This window comes from Musa acuminata, chromosome BXJ1-3 (assembly GCF_036884655.1).
Source record: "Musa acuminata AAA Group cultivar baxijiao chromosome BXJ1-3, Cavendish_Baxijiao_AAA, whole genome shotgun sequence".
NCBI lineage: Eukaryota > Viridiplantae > Streptophyta > Magnoliopsida > Zingiberales > Musaceae > Musa > Musa acuminata.
In genome coordinates, this window is record NC_088329.1 from 40,755,946 (window position 1) to 40,776,052 (window position 20,107).

The 20,107-nt window shown below is 39.1% G+C and overlaps 4 protein-coding genes across 7 annotated transcripts; 1 reads left to right on the forward strand and 3 right to left on the reverse strand.

The window, feature by feature from the left end:
* Window positions 1-561: 561 nt before the first annotated feature.
* Window positions 562-3,956, reverse strand: LOC135630801 (kinesin-like protein KIN-14O). Of its 4 annotated transcripts, none has more exons than XM_065138017.1 (11): window positions 3,256-3,956; window positions 2,976-3,176; window positions 2,819-2,902; window positions 2,589-2,744; window positions 2,408-2,514; window positions 2,152-2,339; window positions 1,903-2,067; window positions 1,608-1,826; window positions 1,481-1,518; window positions 1,266-1,393; window positions 562-1,203 (listed from the first exon to the last, which is right to left on the reverse strand). In XM_065138017.1, exons 2-11 carry the CDS (start codon window positions 3,139-3,141, stop codon window positions 628-630), a joined length of 1,827 nt encoding a protein of 608 aa, XP_064994089.1. In that variant the 5' UTR covers window positions 3,142-3,176; window positions 3,256-3,956; the 3' UTR covers window positions 562-627. The 4 variants fall into 4 exon arrangements, with proteins under 4 accessions (XP_064994089.1, XP_064994106.1, XP_064994097.1 ...); XM_065138034.1 differs by having other exon boundaries at window positions 1,975-2,067; window positions 3,256-3,914; XM_065138025.1 differs by having other exon boundaries at window positions 1,975-2,070; window positions 3,256-3,914.
* A 1,244-nt stretch (window positions 3,957-5,200) lies between these two features.
* On the reverse strand, window positions 5,201-6,275 carry LOC135637919 (CASP-like protein 1E2). Its single transcript, XM_065150809.1, has 2 exons — window positions 5,869-6,275; window positions 5,201-5,786 (listed from the first exon to the last, which is right to left on the reverse strand). Exons 1-2 carry the CDS (start codon window positions 6,117-6,119, stop codon window positions 5,444-5,446), a joined length of 594 nt encoding a protein of 197 aa, XP_065006881.1. The 5' UTR covers window positions 6,120-6,275; the 3' UTR covers window positions 5,201-5,443.
* Window positions 6,276-11,008: 4,733 nt separating this feature from the next.
* Window positions 11,009-13,912, forward strand: LOC135630816 (auxilin-related protein 1-like). The gene is made up of 3 exons (XM_065138041.1): window positions 11,009-11,210; window positions 12,809-12,918; window positions 13,548-13,912. Exons 1-3 carry the CDS (start codon window positions 11,024-11,026, stop codon window positions 13,824-13,826), a joined length of 576 nt encoding a protein of 191 aa, XP_064994113.1. The 5' UTR covers window positions 11,009-11,023; the 3' UTR covers window positions 13,827-13,912.
* Window positions 13,913-14,702: 790 nt separating this feature from the next.
* LOC103978975 (uncharacterized) lies at window positions 14,703-19,712 on the reverse strand. Its single transcript, XM_065138049.1, has 9 exons — window positions 19,440-19,712; window positions 17,891-18,006; window positions 17,184-17,356; window positions 16,726-16,819; window positions 16,278-16,389; window positions 16,032-16,120; window positions 15,368-15,453; window positions 15,144-15,208; window positions 14,703-15,057 (listed from the first exon to the last, which is right to left on the reverse strand). The coding sequence occupies exons 1-9, from the start codon at window positions 19,663-19,665 to the stop codon at window positions 14,948-14,950; spliced, it is 1,071 nt and encodes a 356-aa protein (XP_064994121.1). The 5' UTR covers window positions 19,666-19,712; the 3' UTR covers window positions 14,703-14,947.
* Window positions 19,713-20,107: the final 395 nt, after the last annotated feature.

The following is a 20,107-nucleotide window of genomic DNA, read 5'->3' on the forward strand; positions in this document are numbered from 1 at the left end:
CTTAGCTCCGAGGACCAAACTAACAGCAACTAAAATAGTCATCCAAACTCATGATTTTATGATATATTTTTCAAGAACCGAAAAGATCAAAAATTTCTTTATTTCATTTTGATTGTTTCCTATTTTTTATTCCCATAGATTTATGGATACCATAGAATCTGATCCATTTTCTCATTTGAGTGAAATTGGTCAGATTAAAAACAAAAGGAAAAAAAAAACTATGTCAAATCTTTTCTTTCCTATATGCCAAATCACCAAATGATATCCAACAAGAAACCCTGCATTAAATCCTCATACACAAATCCAATCTCTCTTCACAATAGTCAACCATAAATTGCAGTTGCTGTGACGGTAATAAAAGAAGAGATGATTTTAGTGCAATATACTCATCAAATTATTGTGCAAATCGCGAGCTTAGCTCGAAGTAAATTTACAGGAAAACACCATCACCACAGCATGACCACACCACAAACAATCCCACCCTTCTGTTTCAATCTAAAAGCAAAACATGAAGGGATCATCAACTCAGCAAGAAACCACGATCAAACCAACCCATCAATCTCAAGCAAGAAAGAAAGAACTCAATTTAATTTCACATAGCAGTCAAGTTTTGCAGCCATTGCTTTGTTAGATCAGATCCGACATCCTTCTTCTGTGCTGCCGATGCAATGTCACCCTCAGATTCGGATTCGAAGCGGACACAACCTTCTTCGATCTCGGTAACGATGATCCCTTTGAATCCATGATGTTGTGGCTCTCATTCGGTGTGTTACAGTGCGGTGACGGATCGCTTCGCTTGCACGGCCATGTTCTCTTCTTCTTCGTCGGCATCACATGATCATGGACTGAGCAGCTAAGTGACTGAGATCCAAACAGATCTATGGGTCTTCTGTCCACCACGCTCATGGCTCTTGATCTCCCCGTCAATTCTGCTGTCTTCTGCCTCAGCCGGCTGCACTCGGTGGAAGCCATGAAACGGGGGACCGGCACCGCGTGCGTCGCTCGGATTGGCTTCTCTGCTGCCTGGGTTTCCGGCGCCATCTCGTCAGGGAGCTGATGAGCCACTCGCAAGATCTCGGTCTTCTCCTGGATTAGCTTCTCGGCCATCTCCATCTGCTTACTCACTTTCTGCAGCTCCTCTTCGGCTTCCTGTATGTGCTGCTCAAGCTCAGTGATGCTTTGCTGCTTTCGTTTCTTCGTCTCCTGAATCATGCATGAATCATTAGATACAGAGCAAGAATCAATCAATTAGGAAGAGATGGTACCTCTGAAAGTTCTCGATTTGCCTCCACCGCCCTGACTCTTTTAGCGAAGCTCAGAGAACACACAGTCTCCGCTGCATCATCATCACCAAGACTGATGTGCAAAATCATCAAAACCTTCGAATTATTGCCTGCGAAAACATAACGAGTGGAATTAGCACCAAAAATCCTTCTATCAATGGCCAAATTTGCTCTGAATTCACTTGTAATTCACGCACCCAGCGAGTCACTGAGGATCTGAGTCAGCTTGCTGTTCCTGTAAACATATGTATGCGAGGATGAATTCATGTTCCGTGATAGGCAGAATGAAAGAAAAGTATGACAGGGAGTGGAGCGAGTCAATGCCTGTAAGGAATGTGACTGCGCCTCATTCTCAGAGCAGCAATAACATCACCAAGTGCAGAGAGAGAGAGATTGATAGCCCTCCCTTCATCCAGTGTTTGTCCGGTTGCACCGGTCTTCAGCAAGCGCTCGCTGCCGCCGAGATCCACCAGCCAAAGCTTGCTCACTGGTTTGCCACCTCCCACCGCGTCGTTCGATCGAAGGATGGTGATTCTGGTCAAGCTGCACTGGAACAGTCACTGACGAGAATTAGCAGGAAAGGAGTGGACCAAAGATTTGAGGCAGCTCGATCACGAACCAGTGTGATCGGCTTGAAGCATCGTTGACATTAGTCCAGGAAGTAGAACGAGCGTGCTTCCCCTTGGCGTACCATCGGTAGGCCTGTTTGGCGTCGGTCACCGGCACGTCCGTGAGTCCCTCGATCTCCACCACGCCGTCGCTGCTGCTCAGGATGCTGAGGTTGCTGCTGCAGGTGATGAGTTCTTAGATGATCAGTGGAACCTGCAGCTACAGGAATCTGAGAGAAAGATCGAAGCAGGTCGCCGACCATTTAGGAATCCAGTGGAAGGATCGAGCTGAAGAATGTCTGTGGACCAACAGGTCTCTGAGGCTTCCCATGTAGACCTCGAGCATGCTCATGGACAAGGTAAACGAGGCTGATTTGTCTTGAGAGATCTGATGGAAGAGCTCTTCGATGGTTCGAGGAACTATTCCCGGTTGGTCACTGATTCCTTCCTGAAGAATCACGCTTCATCATCATCTGACGAAGAGCACAAAAGAGTGGAATAGCTGAGAAGATCTACCATTGTGTGCGTCTTTCCTGTTCCAGTCTGACCGTACGCTAAGATGCAGACATTGTGGCCATCGAGAGCGGATCTGAGGATTGGCTGTACTTCTCTGAAAACATCATCTGCGACAGCGATTCATGAGTTGCTCGTTCAGAGAAGGCGTTTGATTCGAGAGTTCAAAGTCTCATCTCGTTACCTTGTGTGGACTCTGGGGAGAACACTCGATCCACCACGAAATCTTTCCTCGTTCCGACTGATCTAATAGTGATCTTTTCTGCTTCGATCGAAATGGGTACTGTTGCCACCTTTCTCTCGTCCGCGGACTTGACTCGGCAGAACACCCTGATGCTTCCTGCAGAAGAACCAGAGGCCGGTCAGGCTCAGACGAAGAATCCAGCGACGAACTCGAGCTGAGATGAAGGTTGCCTTTGATGTCCAGTATCCGATCAAGAGCCTCACGCCGCTTCGCGTCCAGGTTCCTCTGCCTTGATCTCAATTGCCACATTTCCGCTGCAGAAGCAGAACCAGAATCCTTAGTCCAACGAGCTACAAACGCAAGCTCTCGACGAGGAAAGAGCACTGCCTTGGAGGCTGGAGATCGTGGATGCCAATCCTGATTTGTCGTGCTCAGGGACGACGCTGACGTCCATGTACACAACCGAGGGTGTTGACGGCAGCTCCACCGGCTCCGACTCGGTCGCAGGCCAATCCGAGGGATCCAAACCGAAGTCCTCCAACTGCAGCACCATCGCCTCTGTCTCGAGTTGACCAAGTCAAGATCGAGCTGGAACGAGGGGTTCGGAGGCGTCACCTCGATGGATCAAGAGGAAACAACGAAAAGATGAAGAGAATATAACGAATACCTTCCGATGCAAGCATGTGGAAGCCGAAAGCCGACGACAAAGCTAGCTGGGTGGCGGCTGAAGTCGACCTTTTTGTTGCATGGCTGCCACCTTTATCCACTAGCAGAAGCTTTGTTCCTCAGCTCGGAACGAGAGGAAGAACACCAGCTTCTCCCTAGCCTGCAAAACGGGTCTCCCAAGTGGCCATTCGAGATCCGGTGCCAGAAATCAAGGAGAAAGAGAGATGGGTGTTCTCCGGTTCCTCCACTATTCCCAAGAGCCTAAACGAGCAGAGACGACATTAATGGTGGTGCTCAGGAAGTGGCCACATGGTGAGAATCCTAGGAAAAGTGGAGCAGAGCTAGCCGAGGCTTTGTTTTTTCTTCCTTCTCTCTCCTCACGCCTCTTTATTTGAGGGGGGTTTCTCTTTCCTGTCACTGTGGACGAGCTTTGACCGGCCATGGAGAGGTGGTGGTGGTGGTGGTGGCTGTCAGCCACTCAGGCTTGGAGTTGACGGCAATTCTGCAATGATGATGGCGCGGGCATGGATGGGACTTCATTTAAAATTCGAAACCTGCAGCTGGGAAGGGTGATGAGGAAGAGAGAGTGGCGAGCTGTGGACGGAAGAAGAGCGGAGCTTGGTTGGACATGTGCCGGAGAAAGAGTTGGTGTTCGATGATGGCATCTGATGAACTCCGCGTCTCGCATCAGGGATGGGTGATAGGAGGGGTTAACGGGAGCTGGGTAACAGTAGCAGCGGAAGCAGCAGCGATGGGAAAGGTGAGGCTCGTATTAGAGACAGGTAAACGGGAGGGTTAACGGCAGCTGGGGTGAGAGTAGCAGCAATAGTGATAATGGGAAAGGTGAGGTTCCAAACATTATCCACACATTTGCACATACCTTCTCCACTACTACAAAGCCATGGGGGAGTAAGTGGTGAGAGTGAAATGGTGATAGGGAGTGTTGCCAAGATATCAAGTTAACTTTGTTGGATACTATACATTACAAATCATGTGATATTAAGAGAACAATCTCTCTCTTCCTAAATTTGCCATGAGTGGGACCCATGTACAACATGTTATTTTTCCTTTATAAAATAAATCATCTTTTATGGTAGAAATGAGATTGTATATCCCAACTTAGTATTTCTATTGGATATGCCTAAGCATTCGAATGAATCACTTATCTTATTAGATGAGTATTAAATAGATGAGTATTTGGATGATAGAATTAAGCTCACATCACAATGTAAAGAGGTCATGTTTTACTTAGTCAAAATCTCAATGAGATTATAATAGTTCAGTTTAATCCTACATTTGATATAAGATAAAATTTAAATAAATTTATAAAAATATTAATTTGAGATTAGATATTTTAAGTATATTAAGTTGATAGATCAACGATCCCATCGCATGTAAATTTATCATAAACAAATGTAAGAGGAGACTTGTTTGCATTGGCTTATCTTGACTTTGTAAGAAAGAGCTAGAAATCCCATTTAGAGCTATGTTGAAGGTAAATGAGCCACATGGTTTGATCATAAGAATGATTGGTGCAATAGAAGGCTAAGTTAGCGTTATGATATCGGCCAATTTAGGGCTGAGTAAATGCCCTTCAAACATGCAGATTGTGCAACAGGAGAGAAAAAGGAAGGAGGGAAAAGTAGAACGAGTGATTTGGAGGAGACAGAGATAGATAGATAGGGAGAGAGAGATTGGTTGTGTCATCCTTGCGTTGGTAAAAGATGCAGTCAGTAGGGTGCGGAGAAAGGTAGACAAAGGACAGTGCAAAGTTCGAATTATTGCATAGGGCTGGAATCTGAATCCGGACAGATGAGTAATGACTTTTGTTTTCCACTGCACCATCCTATATATATATATATATATTCCTATTGTGTGGTTGTGAGAGATATGATGATATTACTATTTATTTTCTAAAATTTTTAGAGTTTATTATTAGTAGGGTATGGAGTCAACTTGTTTTATGTCATCCATTACTCATTATGCCCTGTCAAACTCATATCTAATCTGGAAATCATGTCGTCCTTAAATCTAATTTGTATCCAAGCATTGCTTGCCGCGGAATTGTTGCATGTCACTTCGTTGTAATGCTAAGCAGCAGCTGTTCATGGTGTCCATGCAAAGCAAGAAGCAGCGATGCCACCCCACACGACGATGTTTCCGAGAAGACGCACTGTCTATCTCCAACTTCAAGCCGACGATCTCCTGTGGAGGCCAACCATCGAGAGTATGACGAGCGCCAGCAGATTGACCGAGGCTATCAGCGAGACGACGATGGAAGCCGATGCCTGCGCGCAGAATCTGCCGAAGACGTTGCAGACCTTGGTCCAGCCGACATGGGAGTTTCCGTACTTGCCCAACACTCCGAACGCCGCGGCGGCGCCATTGCCGGAGAAGAGGAGCCCCACCATGACCGCGTCCAAGATGGAGATGGGCAGAATAGACCCCCTCGTGCTGCGTCTTTTTAGGACGACGACCGCAAGCGACAATGCGGAGTACGCGAACGCGATCGCGTTGGCCACGATGAAGTATCTGCATGCGTGCAGGTGAGTGAGCACAGAGCGAACGCTTGGTGACTCGTCTTGGAGACATGGAGAGAGGAACGGTGGCTTACACGAACGCCGAGGAGTAGGAGGCCTTTGCAGTAACCGGCACAGGCAACGGCGGCAGCGTGGGAGCCACCTCGATGCTGACCGTCTGCGTCTCGGACGCCGTGGCCATTACCAGCGCCGCGACCAGCGTCGTGGCGACGACGAGCAGTCGCAGGATCCCGGCGGAAAGACCCGCCCCGGCCTGTGTCTTGCCCTCGTCACCCGTCCCATGGCGGAGCCCTCCGTTCACGCCTTGCTTCGCTGTGGACTCCATCACCAGACAACTCACACGAGAAAGAGAGAGAGAGAGAGAGAGGAGTTGCCGGATGCTGTGCTGAAGCGAGATGGCATTTATAGGTGGGAGTGGGGGAGTTCGATCACCGACGGGAGTGGGCTTACCAGTGCAAGGTGGGCATCGATTTAAGAGCTCATGGGAGAAAGCATGGTGGAGTCTGGATCGCCGGAGCTGCACCGCAAGGTGATCATAGCCAACCACCAGAGCGGCGAACGTGAATGCGATGGATGACACGGGCATTTGATTTGATACGGCAGTGAGCCGCCCGAATAGTGTTCGACAGAAGTAATGGCTCTTCCTTTTTCTGGTTTGGGAGGGTGAGATGGAGATGGTTGGTGGGAAGAATTAATGCATGCTATGTTGGTTACCAGTAAAATATTAGGAGATAACGTAAGGTTTAGGTGGTATGATTTAATGGGAAGACTGTAAAAAAGTCAATGGAATTTATGTTGGGTGGTTAGTGAGAGAAGGTTGGGTGGTTAGTGGGCGGAATTGAAATCCATACGTGACAAGGTGTTTGGAAGATGGATGATTCGTATCTTTCGTGTACCACATCAACATCTCATCATCCATCATCTAATACAAACTATATCAATCAACTCATCCTCTACGGACTGATGTCCATTCAAAATATATTGCATGAAGCAATACAAATTGATTTTGATATTTCTTTAAATATCGAACAAGACGTAAGCCATCGTGAAAGAAAAAGCGATCGACGTTGTCCGTCAACCCCCCACACGAAGATGCATATGGCTAGAAGAGATGAGATTGTCGATCGACGGGACGAGATAGAGGGTGATGACTTACTAATAAGGATAAAATATTTATTTTTTTTAAAAAATATTTTATCGAAAATTTTCAAAGTTGCGATACTTATGGAAAAACTCAAAGTTATAAATTTATTTCACTAATAAAAATTATATATTTTTTAATTATGAACCATCTATTCAAACCGAAGCTACTTACTGGTTCTTAATTTCAAAAATCGAAAATTACAACTAAATTATCTTGATTTAGAATCGATAAATTATTGATCTGATTCGGATTCCAACTCGATTTTATTTTTGTTTGAGTTTGATTCGAACCAAACAACAAATAGAAATAGATATAATCTGTCTCATTTATTTCTCCAAATCTATTGACATTTCAAATGTAAGCTTTACTTATTTTTAATATTTTCATTTTTAAGGAAGGGAAAATAATTGTTTCTTTTAATATTAGGAGCTTCATTCAATATCCACAATAAAATTTCCTCAATAATGTGCCCACATTTTATATACTCTCCCTCTTAAGGACCATAATATCTCGAATATCTCAAGTAAAATTAACTAATTGGATCTCATAGGAGCATTGTTTTTGTCCATGACTCGAGCAAGAGACTTAGAACTGAATGCAATGTAAATTCTTTTATTTGATTAAGAATTAAGAGATAATGGATAACGAATCAATAAATTATATAGCACAAAAAAGTTTGAATGGTTTGATATTTGAGGATCTAATATTCTTCTCGAAATAAGTAAACCCAAAATCGAGAGAGTACTCCAACTATTAAATCAATACGATTATGTCTTGCAATGCTGCGATGATTGATAATATATGCACATAAATGATAACAACACATCACTTTTTATTATGATTCACCTAACTTTCCAAGTCCTCTATTCCAATTAAATGTCTTTTCTCCTCAATGAATGCCTTCACCCACTACCCTAAACATTAAGTTGGGCAATTTGATTCAAGTCTTGTTGGTCATGAAATATTTTTGATGCGTGTGTTAGATTTTTGTGGCCTTTTAAAATTGGATAAGATATATAATATAACTAATTAAATTTTATTGAAATATTTTAGTCAATAAAATAGAAGTCCACTTAAAGTACGGTTCGATAATCTTGATGAGAAATCTCCCAAATTTTTATCCTAGATTTTTTGTTCTCGCTTATAAATCAATCTAGTTGGTCATGTAACAGGATAAGAATAGAAGTCTACTTAAAGTACGGTGGCTTGTAGATCAAACAGAAATCTCTCGGCATCAAAAGATATGCATCATTAAATTAGATCAAAGTATTTGATTTCAATCTTGACATAAAAATTATTTTCATATTTTAATATAACATATTACATATTTTTATGCTTTCATTATTATGTACACCGGAAAAGAAAAAAAAAGTTTTAAAGGGAAGTCAAATGCATCCCAAGAAATTGTGACAAGGGAATGTGTTGCAAATTATATTTTTGTGATGCTAATAACACATCATGCAAGCAAAAGTAGATGATAACATCACACGACTTGATAGTTAGTCAATTAGCAAAAATTAAAGCATTTAATCGTACAACATCAACATAGGAGAATCTTTGTGGTCCTTTAGGAGGTGCATCAATTTATGATACTCTTATTGATTGAGAGTCTAATTGCTTCAAAGTTCAGTTGGATCATCAACCACCGGCCACTTAAGTCTATGACTTTAATGTCACTTTCAGTGGCAGCTTGAGTGAAGGATTACTCAAAATATTACTATAGTCATCACCTGTTTTAATAGGACAATTGACATACTAATTTTGTTGAGTTTAAATTATTAGCTCAAAATATTTAAGGCTATGTTAATAATAGTATACTTATTAGGGCTATGCTTATAAATCAATATAAATTCTAGCTCCCTTCCTATGTGCGACTAAATTAAGGTGTTATAATCTCTTCCATTTAACAGTTTGACTTTCTCGTTAAAGTCTAACAAAACTCGGAATTAGACTTTATTATAGTGCATAGCTCATTGTTGATTTCACATTATCGCATATACTTTAATCTCATTTATGGATAATCATTTTTTACTTGAGTTTGATACTGCATTGCTAAGAAACTAGTTTACTCTATATCAATTGTCATGATCAGACCTAATGAGATAATTAATATATTAATTTTTTAATTTGATTAATTGATTTAAAATGCTTAATCTTAAACTAAGCTAAGAGAAGTATTCCTATCAAATTTGTCATTATAAGTCAATCTACATGAAGATATTACAATTAGACTTTATATGTAATCAAAGTGATATAACATGATAAAAAAAATGATTAATGAGCCTTTTCAATAACATAGAGTGGATGATTAATAAAGTTGGAAAAAGAAGAAATGGATGAACGAAGTTTTAGAGCATAATATGTGCGCTATTATCACCAATAACATACTTTTAAGAAGACTAAGAATTATAATTATGAATCGAGACAGCAAATTGTTTGGTCATATATTTTATTAATTTTACTGAAAATTGGCTCTAATCATTTACATAACATATTAGTTAGTGATCAAATCAGCTAAAAAAAATTGAAATCCTTTTTTTTATTTTGAAATATATTTTAAAAATTAAGGTATATACATATGCGATTAAATCATAAGGGAGCCAAATAGATGGTTAAAAAACTAAATTGAATTGTCACTATAGCTCATTTCTTCCCACTAACTGCAAATAAAAATGGATGACAGAATAATTTTACACAAATTTCTTCTTTTTTTAACTAGGTGAAATTTCTTACTTAATTAATAATAAGGAATTACTATATTTAAAAAAATTATCAATAACATGTGAAAGAAAATTAGGATTTTAATTAATAATAATTATTATTATAGATAGCCATTTCTAAAACAAGTTTCCACATAAATCATGACAAGCTATCATCATAATTAACACTAGTCTCTTAACGAGAGAGAGAGAGGGAGAGAGAGAGAGAGAGAGAATCTTTATAAAATTGTAATATATTTTTTTTTTTTGTTGTGAAACGAATGCCACTGACATTGTAATTGCACCAATGTTGTACGTAAGCACATATATTTGTTTTCGATAAGTAGATTTTACAGGCTAATTATATATTACCCTCGTAGTTAAACTTTTTTAGTATCTAAGTTTTTAGACTTAAAAAATTTATATTAAAATTTTTATAGTTATGAAAGTGAAATATCTAGCTTAATTTATCTAAATGTCGTCGGTTTTACCAACGAAAACACGAAAATAATGAGCAAAAAGGTAATTTCAATGTCTCATTTACGTTTTCGATGATGATGAATGATAATATCGTTGAGGCCATGGGTGGCTGTTGTATACAAAGAGGAGAGAAACAAAAAGAGGTGAGGCACAAGGAAAAGAGAAAGATGACAACGTAAATGCATCTACGTTGGTGCCGCTAGACAACGTTAACATAGATGTAGAGCAATGACGCCCTTATCCGCATCTTTGTTGATTTCGACACAGATGCAGAATGGTGCTACTCTGCATTAGTATCTGTGTCATCACCGATGTAGATGCCGAGCAACCCTTTTGTTGTTCTTCATTTGTATTGATACTGATGTAGTTGTCGAACGATATCGATGCAAATACAAAGTGTTAGCATCTGCGTTGTTTTCTTTCTTATTTCCCTTTGTCTCACTTCTCGTCGTTGTTTTCTCTCTTTATCCACAATAGTAATTTGTAGCCCCTAGTGATGTCACCATCTGTCACCATCGAAAATATAACTTGGACGTTGAAATTATTTTTTTACTCATTATTTTCGTACTTTCGTCATTAAAACTTACGATACGAAGATAAATGAAGTTAGATGTTTTACTTTTATAACTATAGAAATTTTAATATAATTTTTTTAAATTTAAGGATAAGGATGCTAAAAAGGTTCAAGGTGAGTTATAACACCAATTTGGATAGGACTTGAACGAGATCAGAGTTTGATTCGGATTCGGGTTTAACTCGCATTGCTGTCGTGATTAAACCATTCCACGCGTCGACAGAAAGAAGAACCAATCTTCGGATTCGGGTCGATTTGAACCCGAATCGTAGATCCGATATATGGAGCCCTAATGGAAACCGACCGGAGATAGCGAGAGTCGAGGTGAGAAGATGAAGCGCCCAGCGGTAGGAGAAGGCGGCGGAGGTGGTTCGGAGGAGGGAACGAGCAAAGAGTTTGGGAAGAATCGGTGGAAGCAGCAGAAGAGGAACGAGCAGCGGTTGGGAGGGAAGGGGCTCTCTCTTGAAGCCTTCGCGAATGCCAAATCCAGGTCCTCCGGATACAACCCCGCCCTCATAAGTAAGAGCCCTTCCTCCCCTCTTGGGCACTCTTTTCTTCGTTTCTGTAGGGCTTAGTTTGCCTATTTCTTGTCACGAGTGCGATCGATTTAAAGCGATGATCGCTTTTACGAGGTAGCAAAACTATTCCTTTTCGGTCATCTGCTTTGATATATCAATTAGGCAACAAAAAAGATGTAATTTTTACTACGTTGCAGCTATCTATGTCCCACATTGCATTTTATGATGAGGTTCATTGATGTACTGCAGAGAGTTGTTGATATATGGCTTTGTTACTTTAGGGTTTGATGTCAACTATAGCTTGCAACATCTACTTGATCTTGATTATGTGATGACATTTGGCATCAGCCTTTCCTCAACAACTAGGTTTGTTTTGTAGGAACGAGTGCAATTGGTTGGTAAGAGTTGTGGTTTCAATTATTTGTTGCTATATTGTCGTTGCTACATGATAATACATATGTTAAGAGTGGCTAAATATTCAAGCAAGGATAGCCTCACCGGGGCATGGGGGGTGTTCCGAGACATCTTTTGGCATGATGTGTTGTTGTTACCTGTTGGTATGCCCTTCTGCCAGGCTTTCACCAAAAATTAACCTGTATGTATTTCAATACCTCCCAAATGAGTCAGCACTACCACATTGTGATGATCGACACGACCATCCTGCGAATGACTTTTTATACTGTCCTGTATTTTGTTTCGTGTTAATTTAATCTGTTTTCATTGCATCATATACCCTTGATTTGCCACACGATCCTGTATGCAGTATTCTAATCAGAAGTTAGGTGCAATACAAAGTAATTGTGCAGTGTAAGCCTCCTGCCAATGTGGCATTGTGAGAGGATAAATATAGCTATTATCACACATGCTAAGAGATTCTTTATGTGTACTATTTGCACTGCACCCAGGTCACGGGTATTTGTTTTATTGATCAATATAAGGGCAACATACCAGTACAGCTTCCTTGTGCCTCAAAGAGCACTCATGACCATGTATATGAACCTTTTGACAAAGTCCAAGATGCAATACTCGGCTTTGGAAGGTCTAAATGTATGTATTAAAATTAAAAGTACGAAGAATTTCCAAAATCTTAGATCCTACAGGCAAATAATATCTTATAGAAGTACTTTCTGCGGGCTTGAGAATCCAGAACTTCCAACTTTGTGAAACTTATACATCTTATATCAGCAATCTTTCAAGGTATGACGTTGCAAGAAGCAAGACAAGCGATTTGAACTAGTATTACCTTGTATTATTGATCGTTACGTACCTCACTGAAATGTCAGAATTTTGATCATCAAGGTTGTTCCTGAATCTCCAGCTCCTCATCTATTTATAAGCTTCTTATTGAGAAGCTTTTAGTATACTTTTTGACACTATTCTCTAACACCGGCAGTAATGTAGTAACTCTTTTTTTCTTTGGCTGGTTTTTTTTTATTCTTTTAAGTGTTACACATCATTTTTAGCACATCTACATTTACATTCTTACACTTCTTCAGCATCAATTCCTTACTTGAAGAACTTTTTATTGATTGCATATAAGAAGATAAGTTTCTTTCTTATCATGGCTAACATCATAATTATCTTTTACTATGGTTGCAGAAAAGCAAAAAGAGTTCTATAGAAATGCAAAATATGTGACCAAGTACAAGAAGACACTAAAACAACAAAACCTGGCCAGTGATCATATGCCAAAAGTTTCAGATGATAAGGTATTTTATCTCTTGTAATTATCTAGAGTTGAAGTTTTGGTGTGACAAAGATGAAACATACTTATGGACTAACGAAACATGATAAGCTACTGGTTATTTTACATGGCCTTTGGTACTGTTAATACCTGTGAGTGCATAATTGCATGTACTGGTGTCCTCTTCTGCTTACATCATATATGAGCACATTGTATTGTCATAAGTACACATTGTCTGTCATTCCTGTAAATGTAATGACCTTCATTTAAGGTGTTTTTCTAGTGTAGTTTTCTTGTTCTTGTTATTCCAAAACTATTTAATAAAGGGAATTATGTTCACAAATGCTTAGAAAATTTCTTGTAATTGCATTTTCTATCTGAGAAAATAATGATCAAGATGCTTCCCTGCATAGCAGTGTATTGAACTTCATTCATCTTTATTTATTGATTTAAGATGTTACATCTACAATGGAAGAATGGCTTAGCTGTTCCAGAACCTTGTGATATCAGCCGTTGGTCAATTGTGGATGTATGCACTGTGAAATGTTTTCAGCACATGACCAATAAAAATTGCCATGTTGTTCTGCATCGCATTTGGCAGCACGGTAGTTGGGAAGACATTTTCTTTCATGTCGACTTTTGATGACTTTGCAGGATGGTGATAAGACCGAAAACTCGCAAATGCGAAGTAAAACAAAGAAGAAGAGTTTGCTGAGCTTGAGAGAAGAGTACGAGAAGAAACACGCAGAAGTCGAAAAGGCTAAGACGGATAGGGAAGCAATCATCCAAGCAAAGAAAGAAGAGAGAGCCAAAGCTGAAGACAGAAGGAAGGCCGAGAGGGAAAAGATGTTTAAGAAGACCAGATCTGGTCAGCCTGTCATGAAGTACAGAATAGAGCACCTCTTAGAAGGTTTACTAGATGGTTCTAAATAGTAGCTATACTTTGATGTATCTCAACTAATTTTGACTGTATGAATGTTACATTTTTGCAACAAGATTCATGAATTCCATTATGCATTCGTGCACAAGATTTTAGCACGACTCTTTTTATAGACATCTTTAACTTTATACAAGCATTTTACCAAAATTTGAGCTTTTTGTTGCGTGGCGCAATGAATTTACAGACAAACTGATAAATGAACGTTAATTTTTTTGAATCGGATACTAAGTTATTATTTTTTGTTCATATTTGGTTAGTGTATTGTTACATCAAAAATAGATTTCGAGTTCGAATCAAGTTATTATTTTCTATTCATATTTAGTTAGTTAGGGTATCGTTACATAAATAATAATTTCAATTTCGATGATATTTAGTTAGTGATAATTCCTCATGGCTTAACTAATGATGAGCAGTATGGACCTTATCAGAAACTACTAACATATGAAACACCAATCAACCACAAAAGTTGATCAATGGTTCTCCTGATGGCAAGATAGGAGTCCTAGGCGGCTCTTCAGTTTATAGTTCACCCAATGGACTTTCTCACTTCTACTCTGCACTAAAAGAAATATTAGGCTTCATCCAGTTGAGATGAATAATAATTTGTTGTCTTCTCAGTAAGTCTCCATGTGGATGATTGCCAAGCACAGTATTAGGTTCAATATCAAATCCAGATGATTTGAAGTGCACAAAGAAACCACACCACCTTGCATGTTATAAACTGCAGTCAATCATAATAAGCATATACTCCAACAAGTTCATAAGATTTAATCAGCCACAAGCTCACTGCTTTTTCATCACCAAATATCCTTCAAACATGATATTTTTATCACGATGGAGATATCAACAAAAGCGTAAAACAGAATCAGTTCCAAGAAGCAAAGGGAGGCCATCTTATTAATCAATGTGCAATTCATACATGCACAAGACAAGACGATAACCAACAAGCAATATGGTGTTCGATTGGTCGCAAGTGTCAAAGATTGGTTAGCTTGCTACTGGATACTAATGACGGGAAGATCACTAATCTAGCCACACAACCAATATACCAGAATGACCGACTTGATTGCAATCATCTGAAAACATAGCAAAGAAGGGAAAAAACAAGGCAAACTCAGTCTGGTAGTCCAAGGAACTGAGGAAAGCTTACGAATGTTGGCTCCCATCCAATTTCCGCACGAGTTTTCGAATTAGTCATCCTCTTCCCCAATGGACCATCAGTGCCTGTTAATAACAAATTAAGAGTCCCAGTTACAAGCGTATAGAGTGTTATATACTTCAGAAGGTGACCTAGAAATCTAGAAACATGCCTGTAAATCCCAGGAACTTCTTGCTATACTTCCCGCTTCGGTTCACAGAATCCATAATTTCTTGCCTGCACAAGCGACACTCCAAATACTGAATAAACTAGGAATATCATGATGTAAGAAATAGGGCTCTGAATTTAGGAACACGACAGTATTTATACTGGTATAGTTGCACCCAGATAGTTAATTTAACAGATGGACAGAAGAAAGAGTCCTTGTAAGAAGACCTCGACAAAGGATGATTGTCACAACCATTGAAAGTTCGACCTCGAAGCTTCTTTTTTATGATTGCAATCGTAAGGGAAGCTGCATCCTGCATATTAAAACGCTCATCATAAGTCATTGAATAATAAAATAATCATCATATGGCCAAAATATGCATCCTCCCCTTAAAAAAGACCACCAGAAAGAAAAAACAAAGAAAAAATCCTTTTGCTTACAGTTGAACAAGATGCCATGCAGATCAATCACAATTTAGTTAATGTTAAAGAAAACTCAAAGGCTGCATGGCTAACCAACTTTCACATGGGACCATATTGGCCAATGTCTTATCACAGTTTAGTTTTCACACCTATGTCAACTATAACAATTCTCCTTCTGTGCCACTTGCAAAGTAAGATGCTATACTACCTCATCATGATAAGATATAATTCACACATGCAAGACAAAGGTTTACACAAAATTAAGTAACTTAGGTTTCTACACCAAAGTGCAATCAAATGGCAAAGAATAATTAACTGCTTTCGGTAAAATTCCATCTTTGTCAATAATCTGTACACATTTCATCCGGAATGGTATTCAAAATCAAATTGGCAAAAGACCAAATTATGTGGACGACAACACTATAGAAAGACAGTTATGGACAAAGATAAGGATGGAAAAAGTTATAACCTCGTAATGAATAAGGTTTACCACATGATCTGGAAGAGCATCAACTGTTCCTCTTGCCAACCAATAAGTATGAGCACCTGTATCTTCTTTGTATAAATAGTTAAGATAATAACATTCCAATAGAAGCAATAACTAGCCACAGAAACTGTTAAGGTGGAATCAACTTCATCCTGCATGAAACCCTGATTTCTGAACAAATACAAAACCTAGCTCCAAGGAAAAAATTGTAGAGTTTCAGGAAGGATATATATAACCCTGCTAGCCTCAGAACACAGCCACCAACATCCAGAACTTCCTTTTCCGCACTTAGAAGGACATCAATCCGTGGGCTTCTACCAATAGGAACCAGAGGAGAATCCTACTAAAAAATGCGAAAGATGAGTACATAACATACCCCACAGAAGTATAATATAAATTGCAGTGTTCATTCAAGCTACATGTGGAGAACAAATTAGTTAACTTCATTGATATGAATCCCTGGTATTTGCTAATTTCTGGAAATTATGGTTCTAGTGCAACAAGTGATAATTACTAACAATCTAACAGTAACAAATCTTACTAGCTAGTATGTTCAAGGAATCATGGAGTTCAGATCAAATACAGAGAAGAAAAGACATTTGCTCACAAGTATCGCCGCAATAATTCCAAACATATTGTTGCCATTAGAGAAATATGCTAATTTTGGGTGTAATACCTCATTGCAAAAGTCATTATCGCTGCAATCATATACAGCAGAACTTGATGTAAACAGGAAAGAACCTTCACCACTCCAGTTCGATGCTGCTAATCTGCATTTGATTATAAATAATACATGTTATCCATCTCTAGGAATTTCTTGGAAGTTACGGTAAACAAACCACTAGTGCCTTAATATGATCTCATAACCTTGCATGAATGAGATACATGCAACATCAAAATACATATAAGTCCAATGTTCAATATCATAATAGCTTCTATCATCATGTATCATGTTCCATATAAAATGTATTTTGCTAAATTTCCAGATAATTATGAAATACCAAGACATTCTTTTTGCCAGGAAAAAAAGAAACCTTTTGTGAAATGTGAATAAAACAAATTTATGTCGTACTTTAATCATTAGAAAGATTTTACAGGAGTACATATCACTTGTAACTACAGTTCGATCCTTACCTCACATCACTAGGGTAATCTGAGGTTCGAGATGGAGGAGCACAAAATACAACATAAGGAAATTTGTCGGTAAGCTCTGATCCTCTTAAAGAAGGAATAACGCCAATCTTGATCAATTCATCATGATGATCGGTGGTAATTGTATGTCCAAAGATCTGACAATCTGGATGTTCCTAGATATTCATTAAATGACGAATATCATACCATTCTAAAATAGCTAACCCTCTGAGAGTTTGCATCTATAAAGCATTATAAAAAATATTTGATATTATATACCAAAGTTCACATATGTTCCAACAGAGACTAATGCTGGCACTCTCCAAGCTCAAGATCAACTATGGAAAGATAATATTTTGCTAACATGTGAGGAGTAACCAACATTAAGTTACTTCATGAATTGCTTATGAGCATCAAAATATCTATGCATCACTGGTCTCAAATATAGATTCAAATTCTTAGGCTGGAGCTCTCCTGGGACCCTCTGAGTAAACAGAAATAGTTTAAGCTGGATAAATTTCTTGTTGTCACTCTCAAGAAAAAATGGTACTCTAGTTCTGCATTATCCTTAATCAAAGACTATGTCAAGCAGACCACAATCTTACAAACGGAAATGTTTAAATAAATAATATTGGGACCTTAATCTTGGATGATATCAATTATAAATAGTAAGAATCTCAAATAAAATGTTCCAAGCACTTCAGCCAAACCTTTCGCCACTTTTCAGCCACCATGCGACCAAGAACACCAGGCCCCACAATTAACAAATCATTCTGCCCAATTATACCAGGAGATGTTACCTTTAGTCCAGCGTCATTTGATATTTCTGGCACCATGAAAGTAGAACAATATTGTATTAGCCAACTAACAATAATCATATCTAAGGCATTTCTATAAGGTTGAAAATGCAAAACTAAGCTTTTTTATATATCAATGAACAAAATACTTATGTTTAAGATCGTTATACATTATTATGTATGGAGTTTAGGTGTTATGTTATCGACTGGGTTTAGGATAAACAGAATGAAGCCTAGTATCAATAACTTGAGTATTTAAATTAAGATTAATATTCCTATTCCAACAATGGAGAGATGCCAGAAAAACAGTTAGCAACAGTGAGGCATTAAAGGAGGTTTGCTGATCATCTTAGATGACAAAAATATGTGTTTTTGGCTCCACTCGATATAAATTGTTATTATATATATCTAGCAACAACCTGGAAAGGTTTAGCTTTTCATCATACAGTAGGAAAATTCCTTAGCTATTGTTGGCATCTCAGCAACAGGAATAGCGATTATATAAAGGTATTATATCTATAGAACTAGGTCCGTTTATAAGATGAATAAGAAACCCCATGGTATGGGGGACAAGTCAGAAACTTTTCATTCCTGAACAAGATAGAAAAATACCAGTGTGTACTAGTAGTCATAAAGAAGCACACTAAAGTTTGTCCAAGCAGCCAGCACTCAGAACCCAAGAAACTTTATAAATTCACTTGTGTGATCCTTCTATCTCATGGCAAATGAAGCCAACATTGATCTTGTTCATATAGCAAGAGAACCGACCAAAATACCAGCATTGTATAGCGACAAAGGGCCTCCTCTACAAGGATCTCATAGACAAAAATAACTAAGAGAACAAAATTCTCATCCTAGTTCAGTTACTACAACGTTAACTGGTGGTTTCTTCAATCAATTAGGAAATAGAGAACGTAAGACCAAGCAATAAGTCCAAAGCAACTGCTTGAACATGCCGCTTCAAGAGATTATCCGGTAAACAATTTCCAATGCACCGGGGTTCTGGATGCTGCAAATCACCCTCGGTAATAGTCCAAAGTTCAAACTGACACGCCAATGAAACATTGCAGTGGCAACATCAATCAAGAAAAACTGAATATTAAACCCTCCTTAGAATTAGATCAACCCAAGGAAAAAAATCCCGTTTAATGGTCCATTAAGAGGACATTCCTACGAACGGCCCTTCTCATAATTACGGGAATCACAAAAACCACAGCATATCATTCATTTCATCAAGGAGAACAGGAAATCCCCATTAATCCGTTCACAGAAAAGGCAAACAAAACCACACATAGATTATAAGACCAAGACAATGACAAGCAGCAATCGAGCGAGGTCATAATATTTAGTGGGAAGAAAGATTGGAGATTTGGAAACCGGGGTTCGAAAAGCAACGCGCCGAATCGAACCGGAAAAGGAGAAATTAAAGGAGGAAAATAAGGTAGGATGAAGATATACTGACCGACAAGGGGAGAAGAGGAGGATGAGGAATCGGCGGCGAGCGACATCGAAATTGGAGAGCATCGTTTGGGGCGAAAGATAGGGTTTGGAGGGCGGAGAAAGAGGAGGCTCGTCGGAGGTGAAGCGGAAGAAGAGAGGGGAGCGCAGAAACGAGGTCGAAGACTTGTGGTAGTGATCGTCGACGCGCCTATCGCCATCGGCAGACAAAGTGAGCCGAAGGCAGACATATATAAGTAGATAAAGACTGTCTTCTTTTCCCTTGTTAGACCAATAAAAGAACTGCACAGATTTCCGAGAGACAGAGATCTAATATCGCGTGCTCTGCTTTTAAGTGGATCGCAAGTTAAAACCCGGTTTCAATTAGTTTTATTTTTCTTTTTCTTTTTTAAAAGTTAAGTGATGATGGTTTGATTTACATTTGATATTTCAAATTTTTTACGAGCTTATATAATTATTTTGATTTTAAGTGTGTTACTTAATTTTTGTCGTGTAAAAATATAGTGTTCTTGTGTATAATCAGACGGGTTAATTACTTATTATCCATTTAGCGGATGATGATGGAGGGCGTAAGTGGTGGCACACGATGGTGTCACTGGGGTTACGGGTGGTTGTTGTGGATGAGGAGAGTGACGGTAAGAGGTGTCGGTAATTGTGTCAACCACGAGTATG